Source organism: Opisthocomus hoazin, chromosome 22 (assembly GCF_030867145.1).
Source record: "Opisthocomus hoazin isolate bOpiHoa1 chromosome 22, bOpiHoa1.hap1, whole genome shotgun sequence".
NCBI lineage: Eukaryota > Metazoa > Chordata > Aves > Opisthocomiformes > Opisthocomidae > Opisthocomus > Opisthocomus hoazin.
The window spans coordinates 2,389,280-2,409,463 of NC_134435.1; the positions used below are offsets into that span (position 1 = coordinate 2,389,280).

Here is a 20,184-nt window from a genome sequence, read left to right on the forward strand (position 1 = left end):
TGGCTCCGCCGAAGTCCTAAAACGAGCACAAACATGCGGGGTTGGAGTGGGCATGGCGCTGGCAGACCAGCTGTTGGCTCCGGGGAAGCTGCTCTCTGCGGCAGGGAGTTGTGAGGGGTTCAGATGTGTTTGCGTACAGCCAGTCCCTGCTGCGGCGGGAGCTTTATCCCGGGATTAGCCCCTTTGGTCCCTGCCATTCTGAGCCCTGTGCATCTTGGTTACATTTAAATGGTCATTTCTTTGGCTTTGTTTGCTTGCTTTATTTTAAAGATAGTAACATTTACCCTGATGGAAGCAAGAGCAGGATCAAGCCTCATACCCCTTTCAGTCCAGTTTTAAATCTCCTGTCCTCCTTTGGCCGTCTGCAGCGAGGAAACGGCTAAATAAGCTGTAGGGTTCCCGATGCTTGTAAGAAATTGCCTTATTTTGGGGCTCGGGGGCACTGGGCTGTTTTCCTCCCCGGGCCCCTGTGCCGCTGCAGCGGCCGCCAGCCCCATCTGTCGGCGTGTGGGAGGCTGTGGGCTGCGCTGCTGCAGCAGCTCCTGCCGGGAGAGGGGATTGGGAAGGAGAACCTTCCCTCCACGGAGCAGGAACCGTGCGCTGTCGTTGCGATAAATCAGATAGTTAATGTTTTTCAGAAAGGATTTTCACCTTGCTTGCTTAGCTAGTGAGAACTGCTTTGCCAGTGTAAGGACACAGCCTTTCTGGCTGAGCTACAGAATCACAGAATCATTAAGGTTGGAAAAGACCTCTAAGATCATCAAGTCCAGCCGTCAAATGCTTTTGTATTTTGTCTCTCTGCTGGCACCCCTTTGCCTTCGCAAACGCTCATTCGCTCCAGTACCGCCCTGCTTGCCCCAGTGTCCCGTCCCGCCCCCCCCACGTTTGACACTGCTGGGTCAGGAACTGTTTCCTCTTGCTCTTTCTCTTCCATAGTCTACTCCAAGTGCTTTTTGCCCCCAGCTTTCTCTGGTGCAATTAACAGGCTCTGAGCAGACTTCTCCCTGCCATGATGTCCAGAGGCCCCATTGCTCCTTGTCAGAACATGGGGAGTCTTTTATTTTTGAAAAGGAGCAGCCATATGTGCTTAAATTGCATAACAATTACATGAAAGAACACAGCACGCAGCTATTTTACAGCTTTGGTAGCAGTAGCCTTCCTTCTCCTCAGTAGTCAGAGATGTGAAGGGTTTGGGATCTCACTCTTGGAGTACAGAGGCCACACAGTGCCTCTGTTTCCTTACAGCGAACAAACTAAGTTGGTTTTGAGATGTTTTACAACATGAAGCTTGCAAAATAGGAAGTCTCCTAATTATTGCCAAACAGAGGAACTGAGATGCCACAAGTTTAAAATACTTAATTTTACTTGAAATGTGGGTTCTGAAAAAGAGCTTTGCAGGGGAGGGAAGGAGGGTGCAGCCCTCCCGTCTGTCCCCAGAGAACCAAGAGCGAAGGGATGATGTCTCCTGACTTTGTTAGGTCGTTTATGCAGTCCTTGATCCATACAGACCATAGAACTGCTGTCAGTTTAACGTGCTGGAAAAATATGATGTTGAACGTTTTGCTTTCAGGTTTCTACCAGCTTTGCTGACTGCAGTCCTGACTAACCACTTGGCCTGGGTCCCCACCGTCATGCCGAACGGCCAGCCACCTATAAGAATCTTCCTGGAAAAGCATTCTTCCCAGAGCGTGGACATGCTGGCCAAAACCCATCCCTACAACCCACTGTGGGCACAGCTCGGTACGTGGCAGACAGCCCTAAACCATCCAACAGCTTTACAGCGATGCCTATGCGCGTGGTGCTTTTTATGGATGCTGGTTACATTCCCCCCAGGTTAATTTAGTTTTTTAACTCAAAACGAGACAGAAGTGTGTATTTCAAGCTCAGAGGTGGTCACTGTATTTTTTTTATATATTTATTTCGTGAGGCATTATCAATTAGAAAATGGCAGCCAAAAAGTAAAGCCCTCTTTAGTCATCTATGGCAGGTCTCTTAAGGTCACCTGCTCCGGTGGTGATGGAGGATTCCAGTCCTCCTCCTATAAGGAAAATAAATTTTTCTTTTTTGGGATGCCACTATCAGTAAGCCTGGTTCTGGAAAGAGCAAATCAGGGAAATCCATCTTTTGATGAGGAATGAACACGCTCTCGACCCAACAGGCGCAGGAGCGACGCGGTACAGGACATCACGGCTAGGCAGCCCCTGGGTACGGTCTCACAGCCTCGTCGACTGAGTAGGCAGTCATGCTGTCACTTCACGTGAACAGTCATTGTGTCTGCTCGTGGCGCAGCGGAGGAGATGAGCTTCCTACTCTCTGGTCAGATTGCCCTGCTCTGCACACAGACTCTCCTGGAGTTTGGTTAGGGGAGGGAAAGGAAAGTTTGCGAGGTTGCCCTGTTCTGGTGTAGGCAGGAGTGGCTCGGGACTTGGCCAGACGGCTTGACTGCAGAGCTCACGGGATCCACTGGGGTTAGGCTGGCCTGTGAGGCCTCCTGGGTCCCTGGTCCCCCACCCCTGCGTTCGTGCAGTGCCCCTGACACCTCCAGGCACTTGGTGAAGCTGGAGGTCAGGCAGAACAACCCGTCCAACCCACAGTCGAGCTCGAGGGGAGTGAAGAGAAGGCGGCTGGCTTCAGCTGTGCGCCCGCCACTGCCACTTTCCGCCCTCGTCCTTGGCGTAGGGTTGTTTCTCCTCACAGCTTTCTCTTGGCAGGTAGAAGTCCAGCCGGGTTTCCAGCCTGTCCAGGGTAATTCAGAGCAGATGCCTCCTGTCTCCAATGGCTATATAAGGAACCCAGGAGAGGGGCCTCCAAAGCTAGGCACTGAGGTTAGGTGGTGCGACTACTCCCTAATACGTGCGATCAGATGTCTCCCTGGCCAGCGTGTCACCTTACATACATGTCACCAGCAGCATCTTTGGGATTCTCTGTATTGAAAACAAAATACTAGCGCAGCTCTTCTCACTCTTCTGCTTTAGTATTTTTCTGTTGTAGACCTGGGCTCGGAAAGCTGGCCGCAACAATTGTCTGTTAGAAGAATAATTTATTTTAAAGATGCAAAATAATTGTCTGTTTTATTTCCTGTTGTAGGTGACCTGTATGGGGCGATTGGATCACCTGTGAGACTAGCGAAAACGGTTGTGGTTGGCAAAAGGCATGACCTGGTACAGAGATTGCTTTATTTCCTCACTTACTTCATCAGGTGCTCTGAGCTTCAAGAGACGCACCTGCTAGAAAACGGGGAAGATGAAGCCATTGTCATGCCTGGAACTGTTATAACGACCACGCTGGAGAAAGGAGAAGTGGAAGAATCGGAGTATGTGCTTGTCACAATGCACAAGAACAGGGGCAGCTTGCTGCCGACGGAGTCTGAAGAGCTGCGAACTCCGAGCTGCAGCTGTAAATACTGCAAATGTCCGATCTCCCTCGCGCAGAACATCGAGGGTGCGGCACAGCAAGAGAGAGAAGACACACAGAGCACTCCGAAGGGAGAGCTGGAATCTTCTTCAGAGGAGAACAGAACTATTGTTCCTGACGATTGCCAGGAAGACGCTGTTGATGTGAAGCAACCGAGACCCTGCCTGGACACAAAACTGGAGACCGTGGTGTGCACAGGGTCAGCGTCGCCAGAGAAACGTGTGGTGACGGAATCTGCTTTGGAGCCAACAGCGGACGCGTGGAGGAACGAAGACTCGCTGGAACCGGGCACCCAGGTGGTCAGCGTGACAAGGTCACCCGGTATTGCTGTGGAGAAGAAGCCGCCCGATAAGCTCTTCTGCGACGCGTTTCCTTGCAGTGCTGCCGAGGCTCAGACAAAGGTGACTTTCCTCATCGGAGATTCCATGTCGCCCGATTCAGACATCGAACTCAGGAGTCAGGCAGTAGTGGAACAAATTGCTAGGCATCACAGCCCGCCAGCGACGGAGGAAGCAGCGTCTGCTGATCAGAACTGTGAAGTTAAACAAACTGTTGAGGACCAAAATAGAGACTGTGGGACAGCTGAACCCTTTCCTCAAGTTGCTAGTGAGCATCAGAGCTGGAATCCAAACCCGTACAACGCTGAGAGCATGAGTCTGTTTGACGAATATTTTACTGATGACAGTTCAGTTGAGACCCGGACTATTGATGATATTCCAGGGCAAGCAGCTACAGACCTCCTTGCTCACAACAGTAGTTTAGAGTTTTCTAAAAAGCTGTGTACAAACACTAGCAAACCACCTAGCGAGTTTTGTAAATTTATGGACTCTGTTCGGCAAGAGACCTACAAAAACTGCTTCAATGAGCAGGACCAAAGAGAGAAAATCTCTATTCGCATCCCCCATGGGGACAGAGAAAACGTAGAGAAAAAAGTCGCCCCGGGAATTGATTGGGACATTCCAAGAAATGAGAGTTCAGACAGTGCCCTGGGCGACAGCGAGAGTGAGGAGACAGGTCACGATCTAACTAGACCAAGCGGTAACTATTATGGAGGAGAGCAAGAAGACTGGGCCGAAGAAGATGAGATTCCTTTTCCTGGGTGAGTACTGGGCAGCAGTAACAGAGCCTGAAAAAGACACAGGCGCTTCTCGTGTCGCACGTTTGGAGGAGTGCAGCTGAACTTGGCATCAGTGGTTGGAAAAGTGTCTCTTGAGTTTGCTGGTTGTGAAAGAATAGAGAGAGATCAGTGGTGTGGAAAAAAATACGAGTTGTGCATTGCGATCTTGGCTCAAGTCCTTTCCTTCCACAACGGCCTGGCTGCAAAAGCGGACTTAAAACTCTTTCTTTTTAAAAAGAGCTTGAATGGAAGCTAGAAGAGATGTGACAAACGTGAGAATGCAGCCTCTCTGTGAGCGGAATTTGGTGTTTATGGTTGTACCTCTCTGATGTGCCTTTCTTGCAGGTCAAAATTAGTTGAAGTGAACTCTGTCCAGCCCAGTATCGCCAATTTTGGAAGATCCTTGCTAGGTGGCTACTGCTCGTCTTACGTCCCTGACTTTGTTTTGCAAGGAATAGGAAGTGATGAAAAGCTGAGGCACTGTTTGGTGTCAGATTTGTCTCATGCTGTGCAGGTAATTAAGCTATATTTGGTAAATGTATTTGTCACAGTAGGGAAAGGCAAATGTTTCTGAATGTACAAACCTGCTGGAAGTGGAAATATTTATACTGACGCAGCACTCTCCAGGTTTCTCCAGTCCCAGGTCACCAATTTTCTCTCCTCTCAAATTAACGTATCTGAAAAATGTGGTTGTTCCACTGCAAATCGGGAGCACAAAACCTCAGGCTGCCACTGAAGCCAGCCGAGAGGCTCATGCCCTCGGGAACAGGGATCTCTGTGCTCAGCCGTGGAGAAGGCGACGTCTCCTGTGGGCACGGCAGCCTGCTGAGGGCTGCACGCTCACGGGACGGGGTGGTGCCAACCCGACCAAACGCTGAGCGGCCGTGCATCTCTTCCCGGGCACGGAGCCTTGCCGCAGTGGTTGTGCGGATGCTCCTTCGCTCCCTCCTCTTCCCGGGCACAGCGAACCAACGTGCTGCTGCTGGTGGGGCAGAACGTCTTCTCTGCGGTGAAGCCATCAGGAGCGCTCAGGATTTTGGGGACTTTACTCCTTTTTTGGGATTGAAGTCAAAGTGTCCGATAGTGCCGGCTTTGTCGGCAAAGGAGAAACCAATATGAAGATAATTGTCCTAAGAGGACTTGCACTTCTCCTGTGTGCTGGAAATCTGCTCTTCTCCACAGAAGCTTTGCCCTAGATGAACTGGGGCGTGACTGGGAAGTGTGGCGTTTCCTACCCCTCTTCTCGTCACCGGGAGAGGAGTGGAAAACCGGCTGTCGCTGAAAAGGGTGCTTCTGCTCCCCGCTAGTTTATTCCCCAGGGGAGGGGGCAGACAGGCTGGCAGCAGGCAGTCCGCTTCTCTGGGCGCTGCCCGGGGAGCCTCCGCACCGTCCCCTTCTCCCGCGCCGTCCCGCTGCCCCACAGCCGCCCTGCCTGCGGCCGCGGTGACATTGCTGGCCCCTTCCCTGGCCCCCAGCCCCACGCGGGGGTCTCGCTCCCTGGGCTGCTCTGCGAGGGGCTCCGTCGGCCGTTGCCTGTTAAGCCAAACGTTGAAGCCCTTTCTGAAGCAGAAGTGGGCTTCAGGCGGCAGAGCCTGCAGCCTCAGGTAGCTGCTGCCATGAAACGGAGGTGTTGGAAATCTGATAGCGGTGCGGGTCTGTCAGCGGGCGTAACCTTCAGCTGCAAAAGTCAAAGATTGAGAGGGTACGACCGGGTGAGGTTTTATGTGCTTATCCCCAGGTAAAGTAACAACTGCGTCCTAGCCCGGTGTGAAGTCCCCGTGGAGCCTTGGGAAGGAGCTGTTTCCCGACAGTCCAGCCCAAAGAACCCACTGGGGGAGGGCGGGGGGGTTCCAGTGTTCCCATTTTAAAGCCTGGGTGGCTTGGGGCAGGAGGGGAAGGGCTGCTCGGGAGAGCGGCGGGGCCAGGCTTGGTTCCTGACTCCCTCTGCTGGCACTCCCAGAAGGAACCAGTGACAACTGGGAGGGAAACCGACCGCCTCAACACGGCCGTGTTGAACAGCAGCTTTCGGCGCTTTCAGTTTTAGGGGTTTAAAATGTGCTGTGGATATGTCAGAACTCTTCATATCAAATCTAAAGATGTAATTGTCAGCCCGTGACACGCTTCCGAGCCTGGAAGAAGACGTGAAATAGCGGCTGTCCTCCTAAGGCCGTGCTGTGCTTACAGAAAAGCTCCGTTCGTAGCAGCTGGAACGCGGCGTTAGCACGTGGGACTCTATTGCAGATGAAGCAGCCTCGGTGACGCTATCCCTGCTGCCCAGCATGGCGACGTTTTGTGGAAGGACCGTTGTCACTTGTCATTCTCAGGGTTCTGCTCTTCATTTTCTGTTTCCAGCATCCTGTTCTGGACGAGCCAATTGCGGAAGCCGTCTGCATTATCGCCGACACGGACAAATGGACGGTGCAAGTGGCCAGTAGCCAGAGACGGGTGATCGATAATAAGCTGGGAAAAGAAGTGTTAGTCTCGAGCCTCGTCTCCAACCTGCTTCATTCCACTCTTCAGCTTTACAAGCATAATTTATCTCCAAACTTTGTAAGTGTGAACGACAATGGAGAGGGTGATGTTTATTAAAGCATCCTTTCACTCCATAGGTGAAAGAGGCTGGAGGGTTCTGCCTGGCTTATTGATCCGTGGCCACAGTCTGAGTAGCCAGTGTGTCCCTGACGTAGCTGTTGGAGCTGTCCATCTAAACGCCGCTCTGTGATCAAGACAGCTCTCATTAATTCTGATTTAACATGCCATCAAAGGCTTCTGCTCAAAAGTGAGAGTCTTGCCAATGAGTATCGTACTAATTAGTCACCTAGACATGGCCAAAGGCAGCAGACGAATGGGGTCTGTGCTGCTCTGCTCTGGGGCTGGGCGCGGTTCGGACAGCAGCACCGTCTTCTCCCTGACACAACTCCCTTTGCTTTCTAGTGTGTTATGCACCTGGAGGATCGGCTGCAGGAGCTCTATTTCAAAAGCAAGATGCTGTCCGAGTATCTCAAGGGCCAGATGCGAGTCCACGTCAAGGAGCTGGGCGTGGTGCTGGGGTACGGTCACAAGCTCCCTCCGCGCAGTCCTGGTGCCAGACCCTCTGCCCAGCCTTGTGCTAAGCACAGCAAAACCGATTCCTAAGCGGGACCGGAACCGTAGTGTGGCATAAATCACCCATGGCCACAGGCTTCTCCCTGGCCAGTGCTGGACCCCGAGGTTCCCCCCAGCCTTCCTCTCTTCTCCGTGGGTGGGAAGATGGGCTTGGTGCTCCAGAGCTCAGCCGGCTCCTTCCTTAGCTGGTCAGTCGTCTCTGAACAGCGCGGGGCACCTGATGCCTCCAGGTTGCCTTTCCCTACATGGCAGAAAACACCCTCTGTGTCAGCAAGGCACATAATACCTCCCCAGGGGTGTGGGGCAGAGGCAGAGCAGCTATTTAAGGGGTGTTTATAGGAAGGCTCTGAATATCTTCTGTGTGCAGGGTGAGCAGGAAGGTGCATGGAGCACGTGTGGAGCTGGGGCTGGGGGAGCAGCTGCAGCGGGGCGAGCTGCAGCACGCTGCCAGGGCTTCCCTGGTAGCTGCAGAAGCGTTTAGCCTAGTCCTGTGCTCCTGCGCTGTGTCCCCCAGCTCCTGCTCCCTGTATCCAGAGTGGGAAGGGACCCGCTGGTGTCCCCCCCTCCACCTGCTCTCTCCCCAGGCTGCCCGTGCAGAGCCGCGGCTCGTCGGCGTGAGCAGGCGCGAGCGGAGGGGATGGCAGAGTCTGGCGGCTGGGGCGGGCAGCGTGGTTACTAACGCACGTGGGGTGAGATAAAATGTGACTCTTCTGCTTCCTTTTAGGATTGAATCCAGCGACCTCCCTTTACTGGCAGCCGTAGCGAGCACTCACTCCCCGTACGTTGCCCAGATACTGCTTTAAAATGCCAGAGGCCGCAGGCGTTGACTTTTTTCCCCCTGTGGAAACAAAGTGAGAGACAACTTGTTCTGGCTCCTTTCTCTTGGAAGCAACTAGAACAAACTGCTCGCTGAGCCGCAGCACCTCCATATATGACTGCGCGGTGTGCAGACAGCTGGAGACTGTTCCTCTCCCACTTGGTCATTTATAAAGAAAGGAGAAAAGAAAAACGAGTGAGGCCGAGATGTCAACCACGGGAACACGAAGATTTCGGCAGACGCTGCAGACGGGCGTTTTTGATCCGTGTGCCACGGTGGCTGGCGGCAGTTTGTGCTGGGGAGGGCGAGGAGCGCCGCGATGCTGTCGCCAGCGACGAACCTCCCCAGAGAAGGCAGCGGCTGCCTTCGGCCTGGCTGCTGCCGGCGGGGAGCTCGTTAAGATCCGTAATTCTCAAGCTGCAGTGATTCGTAAACAACTTTTTCATGTCGTAGTCAAATTCTGGACACTTCCCAGAGGAAGAGCAGGAGTTTGGGGGGGGAGGGGGGGTTGGTTTGTTTTGTAAAAAGCTTATTAATGACACTCAGCTCCAAAAGTTTATTTATGGTCTTTCTCCTGGGGAGAGGGGAGGGCGGGGGCGCAGGAGGAGGGGGGAAGAGGCCAGCAGACAGACGCGCGGTGGAGACCCTCTTCCTCGGCTGGATGTTGTACGCAGTATTACGTGTTTATAACGTTTAAATGTTGCTTTGTACTAAGTGATGCTTTTCTTCCACAACGTAATCAAAATGTTAAGGAAAAAAATTCCAATGAGAACGTTGGCTGCAGTTTCCCCCCGGGGTCCCCAGGATGACCTGACTATTACCTCTAACTTTTTTATGGGCCGCAATCTTCTTGCGACATCGTGTTCTTTTTACAGCAGGCAGTCAGCTGTTGAAACAGTCAACTAGAAAGAACCGTACCAAAGCGTTGGGGAAAAATCGAACCGACTTAGCTACCCTTAACTGCTCAGGTAACTAACTGATATATTTTTTAAAACCATTCTACAAAAAATGAACGTTGATTACACCATAGGATAGTAATATCAGAATTATTTTTTGACAAATACACCCTTGATGCAGATGACTCTCTAACCCCTTTTCTACTCAGTTGTGTAACTACCAGCAGGAAATGTTGTTTACTTTATTCTCAGCATTTCTCCTTTACTCAGCCATCGCTGTTTTGTCGTTGTGTATACAAGAGTTGTAGGAATAGCTGGTGGGCCTGCTCTGGTGTAAGTAATGTAAATAGCAGTAGGTGGATTATGTTTTCAAAGGCTCTACTACCTCAGTTTAACTGGACACTTCATTGCAGGCTTCTCTTTGCGTATCTGTCCTAGCAGCCAATTAACGTTGCTGATTTTTGGGTTCTGTTTGCATCAGTTCTGTTCAATCTATTGCAGTTTCGTGGATTATCCACAGGAGTAGGAGATGTGTGTTCACTGGGTCGCTCAACTCAATAAGCGGTTCCATAATCATCTGTACAGTAGCGCAGCGGCCCTGCTCTTGTTGTTTGCAGAGTTATTTTAAATACAAATCTACTTTAACCGTTTGAGAAACTTGAAAACACCAGGAGAGCGCCCTGCCCCGCCGCTGTCGGTGACAAACCTCTCCTCCCTTCCTGCGCTGGGGCCAGGATTTCACCCCGAGGGTTTTCTCTGTAATACATAAAATCTGTAATCAAGGCTCTGTCCCGGGGGGGATCCCCAGGGCAAACCCCCAGCCCTTGCCATGCAGGACTGGGTTGGCGTGAGTAAACCAAACGCTGGTAGGCAGTGTCGCTTGCAGCTCTCTTCTATGTAAAATCCAACGCTGACTGCTGCAGGGGAGAACCTCGTGTTTGATACGGGATCTAAGGAGATGCTTCTTCTCTGTTCTTCAAATGTCCTTTCTCCACCACGCAGCGACATTCCATCTGGCTTTTGGAACGAGCGCAAAGTGTAGGGGCCCGCTTGTCTAAACACCTTTTTAATGAAAGACGACTTTTTAACTCTTTGCTATGATACCTTGTATAGCCAATAGCTGCGATTCTGAGCGTTGTACAGAGATTTGCAGTTGCAAGCTGGCGGTGTTGGTGCTGCCGGGCTTGGTGCCGGCGTTGGGGTCCTGCTGGGGAACCCCGGGGGCTTCCCGGAGTGGGTTCATCCGTGGCATGGGTGCAGGTAGCTGGGCCGCGCCGCAGTCCGGGCACCTCCCAGGACCGTGCTTGTAGCGCGTCCTTCCAGGAAAGCACCGTGTTCTCCTCCGCGTCCCCAGTGCCAGGCGCGTCGCGGGGGTGGCTCTGAAACACCTTTGGCTCTGCAGAAAGGCCCTTGCGCCGCGGGGAGTTGGTGTGAACTCACGAGGAGGCGGTTTGGTGGCATCCTTCTCCGCTGCCTCCTGCCCGACCCAGCCCGTTACTGCTGTCGGTGAGGACGTGTTCAGTCAGTGCCGGGCGAAGCGGCCGCCGAGGCGGCTCCCGAGCCACGGGGCCGAGCGCGGCACGGCAGCGTCCTCTCGAGCAGCGCTGCCGCTGCGGTCAGAACGCGGGATGGGAAGTTCTTCTGTCAGTTGACTTTTGGGGTACGTGAACAATGTGGTACGTATGGTATCTGTGAAATAATACAAAAAGGGATCTTTTACAGGACTATAGCATCGACTTTTAAAAAGTGTATCGCAATTTGTTTTATGTGAATAGAAAACTAATGTTTGATTTCTTTTATTACCAATCTCCATTAACATGTCTTAATTTTCTGGCTGAAAACTAAGTGTACTAGGCACACAAATTAGCAGATTCGGTTTTGTTGCAATTGGCAAACTCTGGGCTGCTAAGAACAAAAGATATTTAAAAGAAAGGATTTTACACCTTGCGTATGTTTTCCCTATTAGTTATTATAGATGTTTTATGAGAGTTTTTTGCTTTCTCTAAATTATTTAGATGGTGGTACTTGTACAATGCTGGGTAAAATGTACATACTTGTTCTCTCTTCTGGTTTTGTATATATTTCCCAAGATGTGCACTTGTATTATAATAACCATTCCCAATTTTAGGGGAAATTTGTGCAATAAATACAGTATGTCAATTTACTTCTGCTACATTTTGTGCCCATTTTTTATACCTGTAGCACGAGAGCGTTGGTGAGTGTGTAAGCTAGACCCATCCCCAGCGTGACGTCTGTCCGTCACCCGCCGCGCCGCCCTTCAGGGACATCCTTCGAGGTCTCGGGGGGGCCACAGCCTTCGGGCTCTCTGAAGGAATTAATCATTTCACGTGGGAGTTTGTGTCTGAACTTGCTGTCCCGTCAGTTGTGGGTGTCGTTGGCCCAAAAAGGGACAGTGCGACGGGAAGGTGGTCCTGGCTGTCCGTACCGGTGCCTGGCGCTGCGTGAGGAGAACAGGCACGTGCATAAAGCCGTGGTCTTCGCGCTGCTCCGTGTGTTCACTCCTGAATTTACCTGCAAAGCCGTTTGTCGCACTGGGAGGGTGTTTGTAATTCCTCTCCGGCAAGTTACTGTACTGGTGCCCAGCTGCCCAGCTGCAATCCCTTTTCTGCCTCTCTGGGCTGCTGCACAGGAGTAAAGGTTATTGAGGAGCCTTCGTATGGTTTTATTAAATATAAGTTCAACAGTGCTGGCGAGAAAAGTGACATCATCATGATACCACAGAAAAAAAGAACTGGCCTGGGGGAGGGAGCAGAGTGGACATGACTGATCTTGGAGCATTCCGATTAATGCAGGTCCTGTGGAGGGAATATCCTCATAATCAGCCAAACGGGGAGAGACCTTTGCCTGACAGAGCTGCAGCCATGGCGTCTGACAAGCTTTCTCGTGGTTTACTCTCCCAGCACAGACCTTCCCCGGCTGCCCCCACTGCACGCGCGGTGCAGGACCGGGACGGGCACGAGCAGGGGCAGCAGCCGGACAGGAGGCTCAGCAGATCCCATCGGAGCAGCTGGACAGGAGGGCTCAGTGGATCCCATCGGAGCAGCGGCTGGGCAGGAGGCTCAGCAGATCCCATCAGAGCAGCTGGACGGGCAGGAGGCTCAGCGGATCCCATCGGAGCAGCTGGACAGGAGGGCTCAGCAGATCCCATCAGAGCAGCGGCCAGGTAGGAGGCTCGGCAGATCCCATCGGAGCACAGCAGGACGTCGTGGACCGCAGCTTTCCAGGATTTCCCCTTGCACCTGCCAAGCCCTGTCTTGTAAAAAGATACCTGTTACCCGGCCCACGTTCGTCATCTCTGGGAGGAATGAAAGCTCTGGGAGCGGAGGCGTGGGAGTTTAAACTGGTCCCGTACCACCACCGCGCGCCTTCCCGCAGGGCGGGGAATGGGTGAATTGCTCCGAGTGCGTTCTCGGTTCCCATCCGGAGCAGCACGGTACCAAATGGCTTAGTGCTCCCTGCAGGTGGGCCGATGTAAAAGCAATCAGTAGAGAATCAATTGCCTTTTGATAATTGCAGCATCAGGGTTTATTGCTTGGCCAAGTGCTCCTGTGCCACGACGGATCCAAAAGGCAGAGGCTGCGATCCCGCGGCAGCGCTGGAGGGGTCGAGTGGACGGCACCGAGTCCGGCTCCAACAGACCCGCGGCAGGAGGTGCTCAGCCGTCGCTGGTGCTGCGCCGAGGCGGGGAGGCTCTGCTGCGGGGTGCTGGGGATGCACACCCACGCAGCGCTGCTTCGAGCGGGCGGTCAGACCTCCGGCGGTGCTTTGCCACCTCGAGGAGGGCAGAGAATTTCATGTCACCACAGCAGATCGTCACGAGGTGCCCTCCCGGTGGGGGACGCGCGAGGCTCACCGGCCGTCATGTGTCCGTGGGGGTGTCAGGCAAGCGATGACGTTAGCAGTAAATTCAACAGTATCATCACTGCAGCATCCAGAAAACGCTGATCTTCATGCCCAGAACTGATTTCCTTTTTAACTCTCCAGCTAGGCTGGGATATAGTGCTTGTTAGCCCATATTTTTAACATCTTTTTACTCCTTTTCTGTAGTTCGCTTAATTTTCCTGAAAGAAAGAGGAAAGCTAACTCACTTTTGCCTGGGCGAAGGCAGGCGAGCAAGCCACAGGCATCGGAGTACCGCAGCGTTTTTCATCCCCTGCGTGCTTACCGGGGGGCTGCCGAGGAGGAGGTGATTCTCTTCCATACGGCGGGACGAGCTCCGGGCCCACGCGGCGGGGAGCAGCTCGCCGCTGTGTCGCTGTCGGCTGCACAAACGCACGCAGCTCCGAATCGGCTCGCCGCTGCGCTGCTGCTGCTCGCTGCTCTCTCGGCAAAGGTTGACTTAAACATTTGTCATTAAAAAATAGTGGCCTTGTAGCTGGAGTGAAAAATGAGCCTGCACCCTGGAGATACGTCCTTCCGAGTCTGTGTTTGTGCTGAAGTTAATGCCTCTGTTTATGTGCGGCAGCGCGCACATTCTGTTCCAGCCAACCCCTCATTTTTCTCGTGGGCTGCAGGAGCAGTTCAGCCCTCGCACCCCGGCTGCCGGTGCCTCCTGCCTTGCCTGTGTCCGATAACATCGCCTTTGCTATGGCTACAGGCACCCGCGCGTGGGTGCTTGAAAAGTGCTGCTGGTGCTCACTGGAGGTGCTGCGTTACTGGAACCAGTGCTCTCCAGCTTCGACAGCCGACGAACCACAAGCTCATCCTGGTGGGATCTGGCCAGACTTTCAGAGCAGAACTGGGCAATGGGGGCTTCGCTTCGAGACCTCTCCTGGCAGAGGAATTAGGAGGTAAAGTGGCTGTGCCGGGTGTCTCTGCTGAAGGGGTTGTTAATTCTTCCCATGCCTGGGGAGCGGAGGGAAGGAACGAAGCTGTCCCCTATCCTGCCCCCTCCCCAGTCCTGCCCTTGGCGCGGGGCAGCAAACCGCTCAGGGCTGGAGCCTTCTGGGGGAAAAGGAGGAGAAACGCGAGCAGCGTTTGGTTGTGGAAACGCCAGAGGCACCGCACCATTCCCAGCCAGCAGAGCAAGGGTTAACTGACCCAGAGCGTGCATTTTTATCCTGTCCCTAACAGAAAAACATTACTTTAAATGTATTTCCTCCAGGTTTCAGCTGTGCTGTGCCAGCTCTGTCAGCGTCGCTGCAGGACGCGTGTGCGGGGTCCTGCCCCGACAGAAAGCGCCAACGTGGAGCTTCCCACGGAGCTGTGGATCCCCACGGGGATCGGCCGAGGAGCCGGCGCGAGGGGTGGCGAGTCGGAGGGGTGCTGTGGCTCTCCTCTCCCCCGAGGCACCACGGCCGGGTGGCTTTTTCTGCCAGGGCAATGTCTGCTGGCCGTCCTGCAAGGCTGGACACATTGTGTGGCCTCTGGGCATGAAGAGCATCGTGTCAGCCACCACCTTCGTGTCACCTGTGTGGGTCTTGCGCAGATCCCGTGCTCTCTCCCAGCCCGTCTCTTCCCAGGAAGCACAGTAGCAGGAGGAAGCATGTTCCTCCTGTGTCTTTGTTTATTTTCATTACCGAAAATATTTGTACAGCGGCAGAATTTGATTTCAAAACCCCTGCCTGTTCCAGCTGTTTGTTCCCAGCTGGAGCTGAGGACATCTGCTCCGAGGGCGGGGAGTCGCTGCCTGAGCTCCTGCCTTCAGCCGTGCTCCCGAGAGCCACCCGCAGCAGGGCACGGGGAGCTCTTGACACCCGTCACCGGGACCCCCTGCACAGCGAACGCGGGGTGCAAGGCAGGCAGATGGCGGTGAGCAGCGGGTCCTGCGGTGCGCGGCGTTACCGCTGAAGCAGAGGTGACCGGACGAGCACCATGGGTGTTTTGTGGCAAGGCAGAACGAGCCACGAGCTGCAGCACAGCGACCCGGGCTCCTTCCCCACACTGTGACGCTTGCGCACGTCAGCCCGGTTCCTCTGCCTGGGGCCTCTTGCTCAGAAGATTTGAGCGATGCCGGTCGCGGCTGCTCTGGGGGCAGGGCAGCTCATGCCTGCGGTTCCGGCCCGTCAGCACCCACGGGAGCCCCACGATCCAGGCTGCAGCGGGCGCGGGGCTGAACAACCGGCCCCGGCGGTTTGCGGGGCGAGCTCGGCCGTGCGGCTCGCTCACGCTGGGGCGCGGGCGTGCCGATCCTGCCGCAGACACTCACTGCTCTTCCAAGGCCGGGTTTCCAGCAAAGCTTTGCGCTGGAGCCTCGCGCTGCGATCCAGCCCGCTGCCAGGTGCTCCAGCACCGCCGAGGGCGAGGAGCCGTGACTCCTGGGCAGAGCTGGGGAGCGCGCCGGAGCTCCGCGGCCGTTCGGCACCGACGAGTTGTCCTGGACCAGCTGGCAGGTCCCCACTGCAGCGTCCCAAAGGAACCGTCTGCGCCGTAGGTTGGTCCCAGATTTCCAAAGCGGCACAGGAGACACACAGGTGCCTGTTCCTTGTGCCCAGCTGCTCTGTCTGCAACCCATCTTGGCCAGGCCCCGAGTGGGGAGAGGAGCCCCAGTCCGGGTGCTGCGGGGTCCTGGGGTGATCCAGCCCTCGCTCCCCAGACGCCTTTGGGCTTTCTGTTTGCTGTTGTTTTGCTTAAGGACCTGCAACCCAGCTCCTTTAATAACGGTATTTCTCTAGATACGTCTTCTCAGAGCTGAAGTTACAGACCGAGAAAAGTTTTCACCCTTTGTTATCTCGGGTGGAGGTGGCAGGAGGGAAACGTCCTGCCCTGGCTCATCTTTTTCCCATCACAAAATCAGAACCTCACGTGAACAAGAGGGAGCCGCTTCCCCTGACGCAGGCCACAGCTCCCGGTGCCGCAGATGCCGGAGGTCAGGGCTGTCCCTGAGCCCGCCAGGTTTTAGCCCCATAAGGATGTTGTTCAACGCTGGTATTTTTTTGTTTCAGGATCTCATCTCTCCTGCGCTTTCTAAACCACTGAGGAACTTTCTCCGACCGCCGTGTCTTTGGCTGCTCTTGCTGTTCAGTTTCTAACCGCCGTAACCAGGGCATCTGTTTAACCTGGAACTTGCTTTTTCTTGTTCGTTAACTCCTTAGCACGAGTTTTTGTGCCTCTGGTAGGACAGACCCAGCTTTTTTCTTGGGGAAAACTATGAAGGAGGAATGGGGAGCTGCAGCGACGTCCCGCCGTGCCGGTCACGTGCGGCTCTGCTGCCCTGGAGCGATTGCGGCAAGCGAGAAGTGGGGCTGCTCTCAGTTGGTTCCTTCTCGAGCAGGGAGGGCTGCAGTCGCAGCTCTGGGACGGACACACGTACGCGTCGCTCGTGGCATCGCCGGGACCGGGTGGGAGAGCTGAAGGTGGAGTTTGTCGCAGTCTGTTAATGGAGAACAAATGTTTTCCCTGAGTGCCGTGGAAAATGAAACTGGTGTTTCTTACGAAGGGCGTGTAGTCGGGCTGAAAAAGATGGGTGAGAGCATTATCTTAGAGGTCTTTTCTAACCTTAATGATTCTATGATTTCTTTGCAAACTGAGCATCTTACTTCCTCAAGGCAAATAATTTTAGTTTCCTTGGCTAAAAGAATGAGTTTCTAGAATGTTCCCGCTGATGTCACCAAAAGAAAAGGGGTTTACAAACAGCCCAGACCAGCAGAGAAAGCGTCGGCGAGAGCGCACGGGGGAAAAGCCCGAGTCCGTGTAGGGGTGGTCAGGCCCAGTCCCTGGCTTGGCGCCCGGCGCTGACGTCAGCCCAGCCGTGGGACCTCTCCTGAGCAACAACCCCCGTTTAGAGGCTCCAGCGCGGGGACTGCGCAAGGTCATCACGCTGCAAGGGCCTTTGCAAACAGTGATTTTGGGAAGAGGGTACAAACGGGTTTGTGCGCTTGATTTTTCCTGCCAGAGATGCTTTTCGCTTTGGAGGACTTCGATGCATTTGAAAAGACTACATTCAGCAATTCTTCTATAATTACTTCAAAATTACAGCCACGAGCAATTATATTTTTCAATAGCTTATTGAGTGCACTGAATCCTAAGAAATTAACTACCAAATTTTCAAGGAGTGGATTTATTAATAGCAGCTGTAACTAGAAATCTTGTCTAATTTTGATCACTCCCGAAAGAGCAGGAAGAATAAGGGCTCCTGTTTCCATGTATTAACAATATGACTGATAAAATTTGCGGGCGACGTTCTCGGCGAACAAGATAATTACAGCTGTGCTGCTTCTGCCGCAATAATTAATGATCGTTCCCTTTATTCTCCAGGCTTGTTTTTCTTGTACAGTTCCAACAGTTTAAATAAAGGTCTTGATCTCTGTCGTTTCACACGACATTGTTCTGAGGCTGGTTAGGCTGCAAAAGCCATCAGCCTGGAGGTAAATTTATTTTTGCAAAATACAGTTTAAATCTGCAAACCATTTCTTAAATTATAGGTTAGTGAAAAGCAGGCCCTTCCCATGGAAACAGAGACAGTTGTTGAAGAACTGTAGGCTTGAACTGACTTAGTATTAAAATCAAGGGCCCTGTCCTGGGCTAGTGGGAAGCTCTGCTGCTCCTGGCAATTGCGGCTCTTCACAGCTACGAATTCAGACTCCCATTTTTAGGGGGAAAGTAATCCTTAACCTAAATACAACTTTTCAAACATCTCGTAGCTCACTGTCGCATCCTCGTCTGCGGTTTCCCAGGCTCGCTCGCCGGGAAGCTGCCGGTTCCTGGCAGGTCACCCTTCAGTCTGCAGACGAAGCACCGGCTCGGCAGCACTCGGCGGGCGCCCGCCCGGGCTCCGTCCAGCGCCGGTCGTCAGTCGCAGAAATACGGGGCGAATCCCCTCTTTTTCCGAACGCGTACGACAGAGGCAGTTTTAGAGGAAATGTCTTCCATCGCAGCGTCTGTCCTCTGCCGCCATCACTTACAGTCCAAGCGTGAGTGCTCGTTAAGTGCTTCTCATTAATTTGTGATTTGCTATTTCCTGTTCAGACCGTCAGCTACGGAGGCAGCTGAGCATCGCTACTGGAGCATGTGGTGGTCTTGCTATCTCAGCGAGGAAAATACTTTTGCCACAGGACCGTAACCGCTCCTCGCCCGCGGTGTCACCAGCAGTTCTGCCCGCTGGCCCACGGTCCCCAGTGGGCCATGCCACAGCCACCACGCCATCACGGCCGGGGTGTCACCAGCACCCGTCCCCGCTCCGAGCAGTCAGTGCGAGACCCCGGCGATGCCTTTGCAACTGCTGGTGGTTCCCACCCTAGGCGCAGGATGACCTCTGCTCTCTTCGTTTCTTCTTGTAATACTTCTACTGCCGTTTTCGGATGCAGATTCTCTCCCGTTTGTGTGCGCATCCTTCTTTTAGCCCACAACTGGAAAAAACTCTGGGGTGGTTCCTGCTGCCTCAGGGTCTCCTTAACTGCAAGCTCGCAAACTCTTTCCGTTGCTCTCGGTACCTTCTTTAAAAAGCGCAGCGCGTTTGTGACACCCTCCCGCAGACAGGCACAGCCAGGAGGTCACAGAACAGCAACTGCTGCAGCAATTGCTCACATAAAAGAAAACACTTCTACTGCAAAGGCAATTTTGCCTTGGATAAAGACAGCGATGAAACACAACTGTTTACATGCAACGCAGACTTCTATGGAAAGGATCTGCCCACTGGCCAGCACTCTGAGAAAAATATTAGTCACTAAAACAGTTTGAAAATCCAGTTGTTGAGATCTGCTGGTACCATTCATGGCTTTTAGCGTGCTGGGAGTATTCCTAACGGCATTGAGGGGGGCTAGGGCACTGGGAGGGCGGCTAGTCTGCGATGTGTCAAAATGCAGCGAGCCCCGTTCAGCTTCCCAGGAAAGTCAAAGTTTGCTGGGTCACGTTGCGCGGTCGTTTCACACGCAGTCGTTAAAACCAGTATTTCCTCGACAAGATTGTTCTCGGCATGGCGGTGTTTCTGGAAGTTCGTGTGCTTCCCACCGGCCAGGCAGCTCTCGGGACGAATTTCATTGCGTTCCCCTTTTTGATGGAATTTGCCAATACATCTCCAGGCACGGCTCTGCCGATGCCCTGACGGCAGCCTCCAGCAGCTCTTCAGTATTTCAGATGGGAGGGGGGTGCATGCATCTCCACGTTCACCTAGGTGGAACGAAATGCCTAAAAATTTAAAAAATTGGTTCTGCCTCAATGTCATCACTGTTGTCCTACCTGATAGATCTTTTCCTGATTTTTAAATTCGCAGTATCATAGTAAGAAACAAAAAAAAAAAAAGCAGCCCATTCTGCTCTGAACGGGAGAAATTACTTCCACGTGGGGTCAGTGATTGTAGGGAAGTGATATTTGTGTACTTCGGTGGCATCTGGCTTGATTGGGCGGCGCGCTCCGTAACTTGCATCACCGTATGATTCATGCGATCATCTGACCTCCATCTAGCTGCTGTTCTGCTTTTATTTCCTTTGCTCCCGACAAGTTACGGTAAAGGAAAGTCTCCCCGTGCTTCATGCACAATGCTGCCTTTCATTCAAGGGAGACTGCGAGTGGTTGCACTTTCAGCGTTTAAAAACCCAACCGGTGCAATCATCTACTTGAAAAGCACGGGATGGAGTAACACTTCCCTCTCCCCTCGCGTTCACCTCCCCACACGCACCCCCGGAGCTGCCCTAGGTCAGCCCCAGCCTCCGCTCTGGGGTGAAATCCCTGCTGGGAGACGCTGGTGCAGACCCTTGGGGTGGGATGAGGGGGTCTGCAGTGAGGATCCCTCCCATTCTGTGTGCGGGAAGGAGAAGCGAGCAGGTCTTCAGGAGCAGTCTGACTCTACGCACGGGCTCTTACTGGTGCTGGACCTCCAGCTCCTGCTCTGACCCCAGCGAGGCCGTCCCTCCCAGGGCTGCACTCGTGTCCTCCCC

At 53.5% G+C, this 20,184-nt stretch overlaps 1 protein-coding gene across 5 annotated transcripts in view; it reads left to right on the top strand.

The window, feature by feature from the left end:
* The window catches only part of FNIP1 (folliculin interacting protein 1), a 69,048-nt gene extending 57,535 nt beyond the window's left edge, over positions 1-11,513 (top strand). For all 5 annotated transcript variants that reach the window (XM_075441608.1, XM_075441611.1, XM_075441607.1 and 2 more), the window contains 6 exons: positions 1,571-1,740; positions 3,088-4,513; positions 4,877-5,045; positions 6,884-7,081; positions 7,466-7,581; positions 8,361-11,513. In XM_075441608.1, coding sequence (XP_075297723.1) covers positions 1,571-1,740; positions 3,088-4,513; positions 4,877-5,045; positions 6,884-7,081; positions 7,466-7,581; positions 8,361-8,439 — 2,158 coding nt within the window. In that variant the 3' untranslated portion in view covers positions 8,440-11,513. The remainder of the gene's footprint in view (positions 1-1,570; positions 1,741-3,087; positions 4,514-4,876; positions 5,046-6,883; positions 7,082-7,465; positions 7,582-8,360) is intronic.
* Positions 11,514-20,184: the final 8,671 nt, after the last annotated feature.